Source organism: Perognathus longimembris, unplaced genomic scaffold (genome assembly GCF_023159225.1).
Source record: "Perognathus longimembris pacificus isolate PPM17 unplaced genomic scaffold, ASM2315922v1 HiC_scaffold_4939, whole genome shotgun sequence".
Taxonomy (NCBI): Eukaryota; Metazoa; Chordata; class Mammalia; order Rodentia; family Heteromyidae; genus Perognathus; species Perognathus longimembris.
In genome coordinates, this window is record NW_025960311.1 from 22,597 (window position 1) to 41,458 (window position 18,862).

An 18,862-nucleotide genomic window follows, 5' to 3' on the forward strand; every position below is an offset into this window, starting at 1 on the left:
AGCTGAGGTACTTGCCTAGCTTGTGGAAGGCCCTGGAACACAATACCACTGGAAATCACTAAAAAGAAAGTGAAAGAGTTTTGTAGGCCTAATAAAATGTGGCTCACTCCTGTCATGCTAGCTACTCAGGAGGCTGAGACCAGAGGATCCAGGTTCAAAGCCAGCTCAGGCAGGAAAGTTCATAAAACTGTATCTCCAACGACCCACTAGAAAACCAGAAGTGGTGCTGTGGCTCAGGTGGTAGAGCACTAGACTTCAACCGAAGACCTCAAGGACAGAACCCAGGCACAGAATTCATACCCCACATTCGGCAAAGAAAAAAAATTTTAAATAAATTAAAGTTTAAAAATACATGTGTAGGAGCCAGCGACCACACAGGAAAATAGCAGAACAGAGTCCAAAATCCGTAATATTCGTGTGTCTATGTAACATTTGCCAGTCACCCATCGTAGAAGCAGTTTTCAGAAAACTTGTAGCAGACCAAAATGTTACAGATAATTGGGCCATTGGCAGCAGTGCTGTTTCCGACTGGAACGTGGGTCGTGCCCAAGATCCAAGAGCTATGAGCTGCCTAACAAATCATGACATTAGCACAGCCCATAAGGCAAGACAGGTCACCAAAGACGAAGTAATCAAGTTAAAAACTGCAAAGCTAAAATTGAACTACTTGGGAGCTATGATCCACAAAAACAACTCATGATTGAAGATCCCTATTATGGAAACGACTCCGACTTCGAGCTGGTCTATCAGCAGTGCCTCCGGTGTTGCAAGGCCTTCCTAGAGAAGGCCCACTAGGTTAGCAATGCCCACAGCCAAGCCAACAACTCACCCAATAGTCCTGTGCCTAAGTGTAGAAGCTTTCCTTAGCCCCAGCCACGGTTGTTTCTTCAGCTGACTTACTCTTAAACATAAGTCTGGTGACAAATTAGTTTTATTTAACCAAGAAGTTAAATGACTTCTCATTTTCCCCTGATTACCAAACAGTGGAACAAGGAAATAGGGAAGAACAAAATACAACCCTGTGAAGTAATAATGACCTGAGCTCAGGAAGACCTGGACAGTATGGTCTACCTGGCATGTTGAATGCCTAGCACTGCCCAGTGCTACTGCTTACCTTGTACCTTGCTGACCTGGGCTCTTATAGAGTCACAATAGCTCTACTGATAGCAGCTCCTCCGCTCTCAGAAACGTTTTAACTCAGTTTACTCATGGAGCACACTTGTATGTTTCAGATAGAAGCAAGGAATGGTGGTGCCTGTAAATCCAGCACTAGGGAGGCTGAAGCAGAAGGCCAGCCTGGGTTATAACATGCCTCAAAATACAAAATAAAAACACAAAATAAGAGGAAGACGGGTGGAATAAATCTTTAATATTCTTACTACTTGTTGCTTTGTATTTAGTTTATTTCATGGGAGTCAGATTATTTGCTCCAATTTAAGCCACTTTACCTTTAAGAATAGAATTCTAGGGGCTGGGGATATGGCCTAGTGGCAAGAGAGCTTGCCTTGTATACATGAGGCTCTGGGTTCGATTCCCCAGTACCACATATACAGAAAACGGCCAGAAGTGGCGCTGTGGCTCAAGTGGCAGAGTGCTAGCCTTGAGCAAAAGGAAGCCAGGAACAGTACTCAGGCCCTGAGTCCAAGGCCCAGGACTGGCCAAAAAAAGAATTGAATTCTATATTGAAAGTGCACTTGTATGCAGGTTACCTTCCGTCAGTAGAGAGAATGTTTTTCATACACATCAACTCAAGTGTCCAACCAAATTTGACCAGTCATGAAGTTTTAAAAATTGCAGGGTGCAGTCACCAACCTCTGCCCCAGATTCAGGGAGCCTCTTCTAGCCCCTGGCTCTCTCAGCAGTCTCACTTCCCCCTCCTACCAAACCTTCCCACTGTGCAGCACAACCTGCCCATGCAAGCACAGAGATCTTCTGCTGAAACCAGAGAGCTGAGGGAGGCCCTGCTAAAGATCTTCCCTGACTCCAAGCAGAGGCGGAAAATCGACCAGATCTTGGTGGCCTATCCATACATGAAAGATCTGAATGTCATCAATGCCATGATGTTGGACTGAAGGCTGTGCTGAGAAGCTTGAGCTCAGGGCCCACTGATAACACTCGAGCTGACTGCCACCTGTGATGGGAAAAATATTGTGAAGAAACCTTTTCTCCAGTGTAAACATTGTTATATTGTACAGGGAAAAGAAAAAAAAATGTTTTGTGTATACAAAAATCTGGGTTTTCAAAGACAGCTTTTATATAAAATGCTGCTATTAGAGATTTAACATTTTCTATAAAAGGAAAGTATACATTTTCTGCCTGTTCAGAACTGTTTAATAGCAGTTACTCTTCAGCGTACTTACATTTTTATATTTTTTAAACTATTTACCTTAAAGTTGAAGATATATTAGTATATGGATATGGTAGCCTTTCTAAAATAATAATGAAAGAGTCATTTTCTTAAAAAAAATTTACAGGGTGCCATTAGGTTTGTGTGCTATAATAATGTGTTAGTAACTATTCTTTCAGCAGCATTTAGAAATTCCAGACAAACAGGTAATACTGGTATACCATCAATTAGCTCACCTCAAATTATAAGGATATTTCAGAAAATACTATTTACAAAATAAACCACTATGGAGTTATATAAGATAAAAAATAAATAAACGTGTGTAAGACCTATATGATAAAAATGAAAATCTTTTTTTTGAAAATCCTACAGCTTGAAATAAGGGTCTAGGCACTGTCCCTGAGCTTCTTTTGCTCAAGGGTAGTACTCTACCACTTGAGCCACAACACCACTTCCTGCTTTTTCTGTGTATGTGGTACTGAGGAATCAAACGTAGGGTTTCATGAATGCTAGGTGAGCACCCTACCACTAAGCCACATTCCCACCCCCAAAAATCTTTTTGAGCTGGTCCTGGGGCTTGAACTCAGGCATGAGCACTCTACCACTTGAGACACAGCTCTGCTTCTACTAGAGATTTTTTGTTGTTGTTGATTGGTGATAAGGAGCCTCGTGGACTTTCCTACTGCAATCAACAGATCTTGGCCTCCTGAGTACATAGGATTACAGGCATCTGGAAAAAAAATTTTCCACACATCCCCTCCACCCTAACCTCTGTGTCCTATGCAAGACCTAGATTGAGGTGTATATTCTCCTAACCAAGATTTGTTGGGGTCCACTGAGCCCATCCTACATTGGACTGGAAACCTAGATCCAACACCTACCATTGCAATGCTCAACACTTAGGCCTCTCCTCTGTTCAGTGGGATCAGAGCATGGCTGATGGAAGGAAAAACAGGAAAAGGCCATTTAGACCACACTTTCTGCTCCTGCCTTCTGCTACCTCCCTCCACTTCCTAATGGGACAAGTCTCAGGCCAGGCCTGGGGGCAGTGATGGGACACGAGTCAGTATAAAGGTGGTTGCCTGGCTGGTGAGGCATGCTCCAAAAACTAGACAAAATACCTTGGTATGCCAAGTACAATGTGGAATAAACAAGACAGGCAGACTGAACTTCTCCACACACTTTCACAAATACCCCCACAACCATGTCCTGAGCCTGCCCAGACTTAAAACACCATCTAAAGTCTCTGCAGTGACTGGGAGCTGGATCTAGAAGCCTGGTTTGGGCCTGTTATAATATAAATGATCAGAGAAACCACATTTTGAAGGATCCAATCTTGCAGTCTATTAAAATGCTAGCAGTCTATAGGCAGCCAATTGTTACAAAGGCCTGCTGCCCCCAAATATATTAAACACTGTTAGGAAACAGGCCAGAGAAGAAAGAAAAAACAAAAACTATACTAACAAACCAACTGAGCTCCAAGCGCTGATTTGGGACACCATATTGACCAGAGATAAGCCAGGAGACAACACAGGATGCAAACACGGAGATGTGTGGTATGGTGTAATGGCACCTGTGCTTGTCTGGGCCTAAATAAGGTAAAGTCAGGGGACAGGGTAATAGGAAGCTCCTATTCCCAAGCCCTGGACTGACAGGTTCAGTCACCTATAAGGGAAGTGCTCACCCCTGTCTCCAGGAATTAAGGCACAACCATCACCTGGAGGTCAGAATTCCCTCCCTCTACTATGAAGACAAGATGCCAGACCCTATAATTACACGTGTGTGACCAAGATGGCGCCGGTCAGACCTGACTTCCCTCCTGCAGGGCTTGGGCACCCTGAAGCCACCACAAGAAGAGCACAAGCAAGCAAGCAGGGAGGCGGGCCATGCTCCTCAACACACACTGTCACACCCACCCCATGCCCATGCCCCGGGCCGCACCTGACAGGATGCTCTGCTTAGTTGGCTGCGCTTGGATAGTCTCCCAGAGTCGCCTCAAGGTCGGCAGGAGGTGCTCCAGGCCGCTGTCCATGGGCCTTGGCTCTGCTGACTTCGGCTCTCCTCCCACCCACAGCTCGGCTGACCAGCCTCCATTGTCCACAGGCCTGGAGCTCTGGCCTCCTCTGTACGCAGGCCCCTGCTCTCCTCTTGTCCTCCGTCCTCAAGCCCGGCCCTGCTCTCCTCTAGCCCGCAGGTCTGCGAGTCCAGCATGCAGCACTAGGCTCTCGAGGCTGCGGCGTTCCTGAGCCTCAGGTCCCTTTCCCAGAAGTCCCGCTCTAGCAGGGTAGAGGCAGAGGTTCAGGTCCCCTACACGTGGGGCGGGGCCTCTCCCAAGCTCTGCATTGGGGCGGGGCTGTGTGGGCACTGTGGGGCGGGGCACAGACACTGTCAGGGGTGAGGATCTCCACATTTGGGGCTAGGACTGTCGACCCTTGACCTGTGCAAATACACTTGTCCTCACCATCCCCAAAACCATTGCCCTCAGGGCCGCGTGTTAGGGCCGGGTGCTCACCCCACGGGGCCTTGCTACATTGGACTGGACACCTACATCCAACACCTACCATTCCAATCCTCAGCACTTAGGCCTCTCCTCTGTTCAGTGGGATCAGAGCCATGGCTGATAGAAGGAAAAACAGGAAAAGGCCATTTAGACCACACTTTCCGCTCCTGTCTTCTGCTACCTCCATCCAGCTCCTAATGGGACATCTCAGGCCAGGCCTGGAGGCAGTGATGGTCCACTGAGACCACCACGGGACACGACTCAGTATAAAGGTGCTTGCCTGGCTGGCAAGGCATGCTACAAAAACTAGACAAAATACCTTGGTACGCCAAGTAAAATGTGGAATAAACAAGAGAGGCAGGCTGAACTTCTCCACACACTTTCACAAATACCCCCACAACCATGCCCTGTGCCTGCCTAGACTGAAAGCACCATCTAAAGTCTCTGCAGTGACTGGGAGCTGGAGCCAGAAGCCTGGTTTGGGCCTGACAGGAGGCTCCTCTTCTTTGGCTGTGCTCAGATGGTCTCCCTGAGTCGCTGCCAGGTCAGCAGGCGCAGTGCTCCCAGGCTGCTCTCCGCGGACCTGGGCTCCTCAGACCTTGGCTCTCCTTCCACCAACAGCTAGGCCGCCTGGCCTCCATTCTCCACAGGCCAGGGGCTCAGGCCTCCTCCGTCCTCAGGTCCCTACTCACTTCCTGTCCTCCTTCCTCAGGCCCGGGGCACCGCTCTCCTCCTGCCTGCGGGCCTGTGGATCACGCCTGTGGCAGCTCACCTGCACAAGTCACTCCTGGCTGTGGCTTTCTGGCACCTCGGCTTCCTTTCCCGGAAGTCCCGCCCTCCCAGGGTGGAGCCAGAGGTTCTGGTCCTCTCAACATGGGGCGGGGCCTCTTCCCAGGCTCTGCAGAGGGCCGGGGCCTTGTGGAAGGCATAGGGCAGGGCTGTGACACCACCAGGGGCGGGGCCGTGGCGATGGCATGGGAAGGGGCCACAAAGCCACCAGGGGCGGGGCTGTGTGGGCACTGTGGGGCGGGGCCCAGACACGGTCAGGGGTGAGGATCTCCACATTTGGGGCTAGGACTGTCGACCCTTGACCTGTGTAAATGCACTTGTCCTCGACATAGCCAAAGCCATTGCCCTCAGGGCCACCAGTTCGGGCTGGGCCCTTACCCCGTGGGGCCTTGCCCTCACACCAGGCCTGGCGTTCAGACCAGGCCTTCACTGTCCCCACCCCACCGCTGAGCCGCAGCTCTTCTCTGGCCTTACAGTGTGCATGCTTGTATGGGGATGGGAGGATGGGACTCAGGGCTCCCACATGCAAGGCACCAATCCACCTGGAGCCAGTGCTCGCGCGTGATGGAAGGGGATGGTGTCGCCATGGGTGGCATGTGCGGGAGGCCTGTATATCAGCGACGTGCTAGCAGTGCCCTGACCCCTAAGACAACCCCACCACCCTCGCCGCAACCCAATCCAACCCTGACCCCTGACCCAGGTCCCAGGAAGGACATGAAACGAAGAGGCCAGGGGCCTGGGTAAGGCATGAGTTCTCCAGAGAAGGTTCTAATGGGGTCCATCCACACTGTTCTACCTTGAGCTATAGAGCCAGAACCTCTATTCATGATTCCAAGCTTCCAGGCTCTACACATTTTACCCAGAAACTCTGTGCATTTTCTCTCCAAAATGCCTACAAACGCTAGAAATCATGAAAACCAAAGGCGGCATAAAAACAACCAGGGCTAAGAGCTGTGGTACTTGCCTAGCTTGTGCAAGGCCCTGGAACACAATACCACTGGAAATCACTAAAAAGAAAATTAAATACTTTTGTGTGCCTAATAAAATGTGGCTCACTCCTGTCATGCTAGCTACTCAGGAGGCTGAGACAAGAGGATCCAGGTTCAAAGCCAGCTCAGGCAGGAAAGTTCATAAGGCTGTTATCTCCAATGCCACACTAGAAAACCAGAATTGGCGCTGTGGCTCAGGTGGTAGAGCACGAGTCTTCAACTGAAGACCTCAAGGACAGAACCCAGGCACAAATTTCAGGCCCCACATCCGGCAAAGAAAAAAATTTTAAATAAATAAAAGTTTAAAAATAAATGTGTGTGGGGCTGGGGATATGGCCTAGTGGCAAGAGTGCTTGCCTCGTATACATGAGGCCCTAGGTTCGATTCCCCAGCACCACATATACAGAAAATGGCCAGAAGTGGCGCTGTGGCTCAAGTGGCAGAGTGCTAGCCTTGAGCAAGAAGAAGCCAGGGACAGTGCTCAGGCCCTGAGTCCAAGGCCCAGGACTGGTCCAAAAAATAAATAAATAAATAGATAGATAGATGTGTGTAAGACTTATATGATAAAAATGAAAATCTTTTTCTTGTCAATCCTGGAGCTTGAAGTCAGGGTCTAGGCACTGTCCCTGAGCTTCGTTTGCTCAAGGGTAGTACTCTACCACTTGAGCCACAACACCACTTCCTGCTTTTTCTGTGTATGTGGTACTAAGGAATCAAACAGAGGGTTTCATGAATGCTAGGGGAGCACCCTACCACTAAGCCACATTCCCACCCCAAAAAAATCTTTTTGTGCTGGGCAGGGGCTTGAACTCAGGCATGAGCACTCTACCACTGAGACACAGCTCTGCTTCTACTAGAGGTTTGTTGTTGTTATTGGTGGTAAAGAACCTCATGGACTTTCCTACCAGGGCTGGTTTCGAACTGCAATCAAGAAAGCTTGGCCTCCTGAGTACATAGGATTACAGGCATCTGGAAAAAACATTTTCCACACATCCCCTCCACCCTAACCTCTGTGCCCTATGCAAGACCTGGGGGTCTTGGGGTTGATGTTCTAATAACCAAGATTTGTTGAGGTCCACTGAGCCCATCCTACATTGGACTGGACACCTAGATGCAACACCTACCATTCCAATCCTCAGCACTTAGGCCTCTCCTCTGTTCAGTGGGATCAGAGCCATGGCTGATGGAAGGAAAAACAGGAAAAGGCCATTTAGAACACACTTTCTGCTCCTGTCTTCTGCTACCTCCATCCAGCTCCTAATGGGACAGATCTCACGCCAGGCATGGGGGCAGTGATGGTCCACTGAGACCACCAGGGGACACGACTCAATATAAATGTGCTTGCCTGGCTGGCAAAGCATGATCCAAAAACTAGACAAAATACCTTGGTATGCCAAGTAAAATGTAGAATAAACAAGAGAGGCAGGCTGACCTTCTCCACACACTTTCACAAATACTCACACAAACATGCCCTGAGCCTGCCTAGACTGGAATCACCATCTAAAGTCTCTGCAGTGACTGGGAGTTGGATCCAGAAGCCTGGTTCAGGCATGTTATAATGTAAATTATCAGAGAAACCACATTTTGAAGGATCAAATCTTGGAGTCTTTATAAGAATGCTAGCAGTCTATGGGCAGCCAATAGTTACAAAGGCCTGCTGCCCACAAATATATTTATCACTGTTAGGAAACAGGCCAGAGAGGAAAGAAAAAACAAAAACTATACTAACAAACCAACTGAGCTCCAAGAGCAGATTTGGGACACCATATTGACCAGAGATAAGCCAGGAGACAGGACACAGGATTCAACACGGAGATGTGTGGTATGGTGTAATAGCACCAGTGCCTGTCTGGGCCTAAATAAGGTAAAGTCAGGGGACAGGGTAATAGGAAGCTCCTATTCCCAAGCACTGGACTGACAGGTTCAGTAACCTATAAGGGAAGTGCTCACCCTTGTCTCCAGGAATTCAGGCACAACCATCACCTGGGGGTCAGAATTCCCTCCCTCTAACATGAAGAAGAGATGCCAGACCCTACAATTCAACATGTGTGTGGCCAAGATGGCGCCAGCCAGACATGACCCCCTTAATTGAGAGCTTAGCCACCCTGAAGCCACTGTAGGAAGGGCACAAATGAACAAACAAGAGAGGAAGGCCACACTTCACACACAATCACACCCCACACCCATGTTCTGGGCCTCAAAGTGCAAGCTAAAAGCTCGACAATGACTAGAGCCAGCTTCAGAGGCCTGATTTGGGGACTGGCCTCACCCAAACCACTTTAGGAGAAGCAAACTATTTCTCCACACTGTCCCTCACCTGTATCCATGCCCTGGGCCTGCCTAGACTGAAAGTGCCAGCTAAAAGCCAGCTCCAGAAGCCTGGTTTGGGGACTGGCCCCACCAAAGCCACTTCAGGAAGGACACAAACAGAGAGGCAGGCAGGCAGGCAATAAAAACCAACACCCACGCCATGGGCCTGCCAGGACTGAAAGCTCTGGCTAAAAGCTCTGCACTGACTGGGAGCAATATCCAGAAGACTGGTTTGAGGCCTAGCCTCACCGAAGCCAACAGGGAGGCAGGCCGCGCTCCTCCACACACTTTTACAAGCACCCCACAACCATAGCCTGGGCCTGCCAAGACTGAAAGCCAGCTAAATGCTCGGCACTGACTGGAATCCGGCTCTGGAGGCCTGGTTTGAGGCGTAGCCTTACCAAAGCCACTTGAGGAAGGGCACAAAGGAGCAAACAGGAGAGGCAGGCCATGCTTCTCCACACACATTCACAAGCACCCCATACCCATGCCGTGGGCCCAACCTGCCAGGAAGCTCGGCTTACTTAGCTCTGCTTGTCTTCTGGAGCTGCCTTGGTGGACCTGGGTCCAGCCTTTTCCACACACAAGCAGCATCTGCACACGCAGTCCTCCAGGCTTCCCCACACAGAAAAGCGGCTGATGCCTGATAGGACAGGTGTACGAAGGCCAACCCATCAGCAAACCACAGTGAGCCTGACCAGCTTTGTAGGCCTGACCCAACTAGAGGACCCGCAGAGAAAGGAGCTCTTCCTAGCCTCCTGGCATGTCTGTTTGTTCCAGGCAGAAGGGACCTAAACCAATCCAGCACCCAAGCCACACCCCTTGACCTCTCACTTCCTCCCCTTGCCTCTCCCTTCTCCTTCCATGTTGCCCCATAAGCCCAGTCCTTTCACTTCTCATTTCCTTGCCCTCACCCCTCCCCTCTCCTGCAGTGATGACCCACAAGCCTCACCCCTGCACCTCAGGCACAACTCCTCTACCCACTTTCACAGCCAGCCTCAACCATTGCCTGGGCCTGCCAAGACAGAAAACCACAGCTAAAAGGATGGGCACTGAAGAAGCCAGCTCCAGAGGCCTGCTTTGAGGCCTAGCCTCAACCAAAGCCACTTCAGGAAGGGCACAAACAAGCAAACAGGAAGGAGAGGCCGCACTCCTCCTCACACTTTCACACCCACCCCACAACCGTGGCCTGGGCCTGCCAAGACTAAAAGCACCAGCTAAAATCTCTGCACTGACTCGAAGCCGGCTCCAGAGGCCTGGTTTGAGGCCTAGCCTCACCTAAGCCACTTCAGGAAGGGCACAAATGAGCAATCAGGAGAGGCAGGATGCGCTCCTCTACACAATTTCACAAACACCACACAACCACAGCCTGGGCCTCCCAAGACTGAAACCACCAGATAAAGGATAGGCAGACACTGACTGCAAGCTGGCTCCGGAGGCCTGGTTTGATGCCTAGCCTCACCGAAGCCACTTCAGGAAGGGCACAAACAAGTAAACAGGAGGGGCAGGCCACGATTCTCCACACACTCTCACACCCACCCAACAACCATGGCCTGGGCCTGCCAAGACTAAAAGCACCAACTAAAAGCTCGGGACTGACTCAAGGCCGGCTCCAGAGGCCTGGTTTTAGGCATAGCCTCACCAAAGCCACATCAGGAAGGGCACAAACAAGCAAGCGGGAGAGGCAGGCCATGCTTCTCCACACACTTTCACAGCTCCCCACACCCATGCCCTGAGCCCCACTGCCACATAGCTCTACTTGTATTCCAGAGTTGCCTCAAAGTCAGCTTGGTGCACCTAGGTCAGGCCTTCGCCACACACAAGCCGCATCTGTGAATGGTCAGTGTTCCTCCAGGTTTCCCCACACAAACAAGGGTATGGTGTCTGATAGGACAGGTGTACATAGGCCCAGACCCACCACCAAACCACAGTGAGCCTGACAGCTTTATAGCCCCAAACCCAAAGATGGGGGCTACTGGCAGGACTACTAGTCCCAGGCAGAACCGAAATAAACCAGTCCACTTCCAGGGCCACGGCCCTTACTTCTCACTTCCTCCTGCTTTCTCTGCCCCTCTTGTGCTGTAAGGCCCCATAAGTCCTGCCCCTGCACCTCTAGCTTCCTTGCCCTTGCCCCTCCCCTCTCTAGCTGTGATGGCCATAAGATCCAGCCCAGCACCTCTAGCTTCCTGGCTCTTGCCATGCCTCTCTTGTGCTCTGACACCCCATAAGCCTTGACCCTGCACCTCTAGCTTCCTGAGGCCCCACCTGCTGCCCTGCCTGCCTAGCAGAAGGCCTTTGCTCCAACCCAGGGCCTGGTGCAGGACACTCCACAAGCCTTCAGGGTCTCTCCTGCACCTAGAACTATCAACCCACTGGCACAAGCAGGCTTAAGGGGACACCTGCTAGGGACAGCGGCTAGGGGCATCACATGGTAATTTCCATTCATCCCAGATTACTGTCACAATCAGACTTGGCAGATAAGGGGGCCAGGGGAGGGAGAACAGAGAGAAGGACAGACAAGACCAGAGAGCAAAACAAAACAAGAATAAACAGGCTGGGTTTTTATTGATGTTTACATATTATTCTGTTTTCCAGAGACATGGGTCTGTTAGACCTTTACAGCAATCTACTTGGTGAAGGATGAATTTAAATTAAAACATTCAAACTTCTCCTGACTTCATCAGCCAGTATTTCCTTCAAAAATTTAAAGTGGGATGCAGGCAAACAGCCATGGAAAACAATGGCCAAGAATTCATAGGCAACAAGTGCTATCTTCACAAAAAGCTACCATCCAACATTAGTTTATTTGTAGCTTCATGCTCCCTCATAAACTACAAAAACGAATTAAAAACCTGTACTCTCCCTCTCCCTCCCTGCCTTCTTCCTTCCCTCACTCTGACCTCATCCCTGCTTGCCCAAATAATACTCTAGAAACAGAGTAAAGAGATCTTTAAAGATGAAATTCATGCTGGAAAACACAGAGACAAAATACACACACACACACACACACACACACACGACAAAATGAAGCCAGAATATGGGCTGAAACTCAAACAGTGCAGCACAATCTTTAGTAGAAAAGCTAAAGAACAGCACCCAAGTCCTAAATTCAATCCCTATTAACAGCGCGCACACGCGCGCACACACACACACAACTAAGGAAAAAAACACTGTTCCACACACATACATGTCACACCTGTCATTTCCCAAGTAAACAGCAGAGGGCGCCCTAGCACTTGGGACAGCACCACAGAGCCCAACTCTGACTATGTACGGACAATTTCCACAGGTTCCTACTGATATTGTCTTGGGTGCCTTCTCACTGAAGCACTGAGGGAGTCATTGAGCATAGGGCAGAGTCCAACTATTAGAGAAATACCTAAAGGTAGAACGAATGGGTCACAGCATAAGATATCTGTTTTTGAGCCGGGTAGGGTGGAAAATGCAGTTAACCCCAACAGTTGGGAAGCTGAGGCCGAAGACTACAAGTTCGAGACCGGCCTGGTCTATTGCAGCAATACAACGTCTGGAGAAAGAAAAATGAGAAGGGGAGGAGAAAAGAGAGGGAAAGGGGAGAGGAGAAAGCCACTGTTTTCTTCAGCATACTAATTCATAAAAGCGGCTGGTCTAGAAAAATGCAACATCAACTGTATTCTGCATGGTAACATTCCAACACTTACTAAAATAAAGCCAATCCTAGAAATAATGAACCACTAAAAATGTCCCTAAGAATCACCATCAACACAAGGGATTTGAACATATGAATCAGAAAAAGAACAAACAGTCAATGTGGGCCACTGTTGAACAATCAATGACATACAATTTATGGAGATTCAACAGTTAGTTGCATCTCCTTCCATGTTCACATGTTTGGACCATGTGTCTCTCAGGTTATTCAGTGGTCTGTTCTTTTGCTGTTGTCCGTCGTGGGCTGTCCTTGAGCCAGTGCCACTTCTGGTTTTCTGGCATTTAATTGGAGATAAGGGAATCAAGGACATTCCTGCCTGCGCTGGCTTTGAGCCATGATCCTCAGATCTCAGCCTCCTGAGTAGCAAGGATTACTGGTGTGAGCCACTGGTGCCTGGCTCTATTCTTGATTTATTGACACTCTTAGGAATTAATTTTTGCAGCTTAGATTTGGATTCTTAGGAGGTTGATACTGATTTCCTTTAAAAGATTTCAATTTATCAAGACTTTCTGTTAAAGACTTGTGGATTTTCTGTCACCCCTGATAACACCTACTAATCTCCAGGGTTCAGTCTTATCCAGCCCAAGCATCATGGTGGCCTTTCCAGCCTGAGTCTACAGTGCTCAGTGCATGCCTGGGACACCCCACTCTCTACCATCAGACAACCCTCGTGTTGATCAAGGGAGGCCCATGCTTCTGTTGCTTCAAAGGCGACAGCGTCTGATCCTCAGATGTGCCTAAAGTGTCATCTCAAAACCCCGGACTTGGGCTGAGAATGTGGCTTAGTGGTAGAGTGCTTGCCTAGCACGCATGAAGCCTTGAGTTCGGCTCCTCAGTACCACATAAACAGAAAAGCCCGGAAATGGTGCTGTCATTAAAGTGGTAGAGTGCTGGCATTAAGCAAAAAGAAGCTCAGGGACAGCTCTCAGGCCAAGTTCAAGTACCAGGAGTAAACAGCCAGTCCACATGGCATGCTTTATGGCTAAAATGTGTGTTTTGCCAAGTCTCATTCTGCATCCTGCCTCATAGCAGCAATAGAGGCCCCAAGTATCTGTGTGGCTACTTAGGTGGAATTCATGTCTGAAACTGTGCACAAATGAGCATAAGGGATAGCTCCCAGGGTTTGAGAGGCCATTTGCCTGGTGACACCATGGCACTACTTCAGCATAGTTTTCAAATCCCTCCATCGCCCAGTACTACCTTGCAGCACGGACAGCCAGGGTCTGGGTGCTTCAGTCCCAGTGACACTGATTGCTGAGCTACTAAATTAAACCCAGTGGCCATCTTTGCATACCAGGTCCTTGTCACCTTCTCCCTGATGCCTCCTCATATGATTGTGATTCAATGATTAGAGGGTCTTAGAACGTTGACCTACAGTGACACCAACTTCAGAATGTTTTTTAATGGCTGTCACTTCTTCAGGGGAGGGGATGTCATTCAAGCCACTTTTCTACATTGGGCCATACTTCCAGATACTACACTCAAAATTCCAAGTATATGTTCTCCATGTTTTCTTCAGCTACTAGACACATTTTACCATCAAAGTAATTACAGTCAGAAGAAATCAACAGGAACCAAAGGATGGCCATGCTGGAACTACTCCCCAGGGAAGCGGGATCCTATACAGGTGACAGGGGAAGAACAAAACAAAGTCACACAGAAGCTCCTTACTAGAAAACTTGAATAAAACCAGTCTTAAGGAAATGACTGGGTTATATTAAAGGGGTGAGGTTCAGTGTTGAGTTGCTTGGCTAGGTCGTGGGAAGCCCTGAAACACAATAAATTTCAAATTCACCAAAAAAAAAAATTTAAATGCCTTGGTATGCTGAACAAAATGTGTGTAAGACCTATGTAATAAAAATATTTTCCACACAGCCCCTCATCCCCTAACCCACAATCACAGAGCAGGACATGACCAAAAGCAGAACTGAATGCATAGCAAAGACTCAGAGGCTTGGGCAGAGGCCTAGGGTCACTAAAGTTGTTCTGATCAGCACCAACCTACCAAGCAGTAAAAGATAAGCTGCCCTTACTCACACATGCCTTCACCTCCTTCTCCAGGCCCCAGGATGGATATGAAAGTATAAATGAAAACTTTATGCAGACTTGAACAGAGGCCAGGGGCCTGGGCAAGGCATGAGTTCACCAGACCAGGTTTTAATGGGAGCCATCCACTATGTCCTACCTTGAGCTATAGACCCAGAACCTCGATTCAGAATTCCAAGCTTCCAGGCTCTACACATTTTATTCTGACACTCTGTGCACTCAGTGCATTTTCTCTTCAAAATGCCTACAAAGGCTGGAAATCATGGAAACCAAAGGCGGCAAAAAACAACCAGGGCTAAGAGCTGAGGTACTTGCCTAGCTTGTGGAAGGCCCTGGAACACAATACCACTGGAACTCACAAAAAAGAAAGTGAAATACTTTTACATGCCTAATAAAATGTGGCTCACTCCTGTCATCCTAGCTACTCAGGAGGCTGAGACCAGAGGATCCAGGTTCAAAGCCAGCTCAGGCAGGAAAGTTAATAAGACTGTTATCTCCAATGACCCACTAGAAAACAGAAGTGGTGCTGTGGCTCAGACTAGTCTTCAGCTGAAGACCTTGAGGACAGAACCCAGGCACAGAGTTCACAACCCACATTCGGCAAAGAAAAAAATTTTAAATAAATAAAAGTTTAAAAATAAATGTGCAGGGCTGGGGATATGGCCTAGTGGCAAGAGTGCCTGCCTCATATACATGAGGCCCTGGGTTCGATTCCCCAGCACCACATATACAGAAAATGGCAAGAAGTGGCGCTGTGGCTCAAGTGGCAGAGTGCTAGCCTTGAGCAAAAAGAAGCCAGGGACAGTGCTCAGGCCCTGAGTCCAAGCCCCAGGACTGGCAAAAAATAAAAAATAAAAAAAATAAAAATAAATATAAATGTGCAGGCGCCAGCGACCACCCAGGCAGATAGCGGTACAGCGTCCCAAATCCGTACTATTTGTGTGTCTACGTAACATTTGCCAGTCACCCATCACAGAAGCAGTTTTCAGAAAACATGTAGCTGACCAAAATGTTTCAGATAATTGGGCCATTGACAGCGGTGTTGTTTCCGACTAGAACGTGGGTCGTGCCCCAGATCCAAGAGCTATGAGCTGCCGAAGATTTCATGACATTACCACAGCCCATAAGGCAAGACAGGTCACCAAAGACGACTTTGCTACATTCGAATACATGCTGTCTATGGATGAAAGCAATATGAGATATTTGAAAAGAATAAGTAATCAAGTTAAAAACTGCAAAGCTAAAATTGAACTACTTGGGAGCTATGATCCACAAAAACAACTCATGATTGAAGATCCCTATTATGGAAACAACTCCGACTTTGAGCTGGTCTATCAGCAGTCCCTCCGGTGTTGCAAGGCCTTCCTAGAGAAGGCCCACTAGGTTAGCACTGCCCACAGCCAAGCCAACAACTCACCCACTAGTCCTGTGCCTAAGTGTAGAAGCTTTCCTTAGCCCCAGCCACGGTTGTTTCTTCAGCTGACTTACTCTTAAACATAATTGTAGGTGACAAATTAGTTTTATTTAACCAAGAAGTTAAATGACTTCTCATTTTCTCCTGATTACCAAACAGTGGAACAAGGAAACAGGGAAGAACAAAATACAACCCTGTGAAGTAATAATGACCTGAGCTCAAGAAGACCTGGACAGTGTGGTCTACTTGGCATGTTGCATGACTAGCACTGCCCAGTACACCTGCTTACCTTGTACCTTGCTGACCTGGGCTCCTATAGAGTCACAATAGCTCTACTGATAGCAGCTCCTCTGCTCTCAGAAATGTTTTAACTCAGTTTACTCGTAGAGCACACTTGTATGTTTAAGATAGAAGCAAGGAATGGTGGTGACTGTGAATCCAGCACTAGGGAGGATGAGGCAGGAGGATCATAAGTTCAAGGCCAGCCTGGGCTATAACATGTCTCAAATTACAAAAAAACACAAAATAAGAGGAAGACTGGTGGAATAAATCTTTAGTATTCTTATTACTTGTTGCTTTGTATTTAGTTTATTTCACGGGGGTCAGCTTATTTGTTCCAATTTGAGCCACTTTGACTTTAAGAATTGAATTCTATATTGGAAGTACACTTGTATGCAAGTAACCTTCAGTCAGTGGAGAGAATGTTTTCCATACACATGCAACTCTAGTGTCCAATCAAAATTGACCAGCCATGAAGTTTTAAAAATTGCAGAGTGCCATTAGGTTGGTGTGCAGTAATGATATGTTTGTAACTATTCTTTCATCAGCATTTAGTAACTTCCAGGCAAACAGGTACCTTTGGTGTACCATCAATTAGCTCACCTCAAATTATAAGGATATTTCAGAAAATATTATTTTCAAAATAAACAACTATGGAGTTATGTAGGATAAAAAATAAATAAATGTGTGTAAGACAAATATGATAAAAAAATGAAAAATTTTTTTGCCAATCCTGGAGCTTGAAGTCAGGGTCTAGGCACTGTCCCTGAGCTTCTTTTGCTCAAGGGTACTACTCTAACACTTGAGCCACAGCACCAGTTCCTGCTTTTTCTGTGTATATGGTACTGAGGAATCAAACGCAGGGTTTCATGAATGCTAGGGGGACATCCTACCATTAACCCACATTCCCACCCCAAAAAATCTTTCTGTGCTGGTCAGGGGCTTGAACTGAGGCATAAGCACAGGCTGGTGACATCATGGGTGGCACCTGCAGGGAGGCATGTGCATCAGCAGCGCCCTGACCCCTGACCCCAACCCCGCAAACCTCACCCCGACCCAATCCAACCGCCATGACCCAATCCAACCCCGACCCCTAACCCAGGCCCCAGGATGGACATGAAAGGAACAGAGGCCAGGGGCCTGGGCAAGGCATGAGTTCTCCAGAGCAGGTTATAATCGGGGCCATCCACAGTGTTCTACCTTGGGCTATAGAGCCAGAACCTCTATTCAGGATTCCAAGCTTCCAGGCTCTACACATTTTATTCTGACACTCTGTGCATTTTCTCTTCAAAATGCCTAAAAAGGCTGGAAATCATGAAAACCAAAGGCGGCATAAAAATAACCAGGGCTAAGAGATGAGGTACTTGCCTAACTTGTGGAAGGCCCTGGAACACAGTACCACTGGAACTCACGAAACAGTGAAATACTTTTGTATACCTAATAAAATATGGCTCACTCCTGTCATCCTAGCTACTCAGGAGGCTGAGACAAGAGGATCCAGGTTCAAAACCAGCTCAGGCAAGAAAGTTCATAACACTTATCTCCAGTGACCCACTAGAAAACCAGAAGTGGCGCTGTGGCTCAATTGGTAGAGCACTAGCGTTCTGCTGAGGAGCTAAAGGACAGCACCAGGCCGAGAGTTCAAGCCCCACAGCCAGCAAAAAAAAAAAATATTTTAAATAAAAAATAAATGTGTGTAAGAACTGTAAATATGATGATAAAATGAAAATCTTTTTTGTTGTTGTTATAGCTGTTTTTGCCAGTCATGGAGCTTGAACTCAGGGTCTGGGCACTGTTCCTGAGCTTTTGCTGAAGGCTAATACTCTTACCACTAGACCCACAGCCCTACTTCCTACTTTTTCTGTGTATGTGGTACGGAAGAATAAAACACAGGGTTTCATGACTGCTAGAACACCCTACCACTAAGCCACATTCCCAGCCCCATGAAATCTTTTGGGGCTTTTGGGGCTTGTATGGGCACTCTACCACTTGAGCCACAGCTCTGCTTCTACTAAACGTTTTTTGTTGTTGTTGATTGGTGATAAAGAACCTCATGAAAAAAAAAAAAAAAAAAAAGAGCCTCATGAACTTTCCTACCAGGCTGGATTCGAACTACAATCAACAGATTTTGGCCTCCTGAGTACATAGGATTACAGGCATGTGGAAAAAACATTTTCAACACATCCCCTCCACCCTAACCTCTGTGCCCTATGCAAGACCTAGATTGAGGTGTATATTCTCCTAACCAAGATTTGTTGGGGTCCACTGAGGCCATCCTACATTGGACTGGACACCTAGATCCAACACCTACCATTCCAATCCTCAACACTTAGGCCTCTCCTCTGTTGAGTGGGATCAGAGCATGGCTGATGGAAGGAAAAACAGGAAAAGGCCATTTAGACCACACTTTCTGCTCCTGCCTTCTGCTACCTCCATCCAGCTCCTAATGGGACAGATCTCACACCAGGCCTGGGGGCAGTGATGGGACACGACTCAGTAT

The 18,862-nt window shown here is 48.0% G+C and overlaps 1 protein-coding gene across 1 annotated transcript; it reads left to right on the plus strand.

Annotated features, from left to right (window-relative positions):
• Nucleotides 1-352: 352 nt before the first annotated feature.
• Nucleotides 353-16,052, plus strand: LOC125344966 (low molecular weight phosphotyrosine protein phosphatase-like). Its single transcript, XM_048337239.1, has 2 exons — nucleotides 353-613; nucleotides 15,807-16,052. Exons 1-2 carry the CDS (start codon nucleotides 353-355, stop codon nucleotides 16,050-16,052), a joined length of 507 nt encoding a protein of 168 aa, XP_048193196.1.
• Nucleotides 16,053-18,862: the final 2,810 nt, after the last annotated feature.

Excerpts from the sequence above, each read along its gene's own strand:
- LOC125344966 (XM_048337239.1), top strand. The coding sequence starts at position 353 with ATGTGTAGGAGCCAGCGACCACACAGGAAAATAGCAGAACAGAGTCCA. Across the intron at positions 614-15,806 it reads CAGCCCATAAGGCAAGACAG|GTCACCAAAGACGACTTTGC; the intron begins GTCACCAAAGAC and ends AAGGCAAGACAG.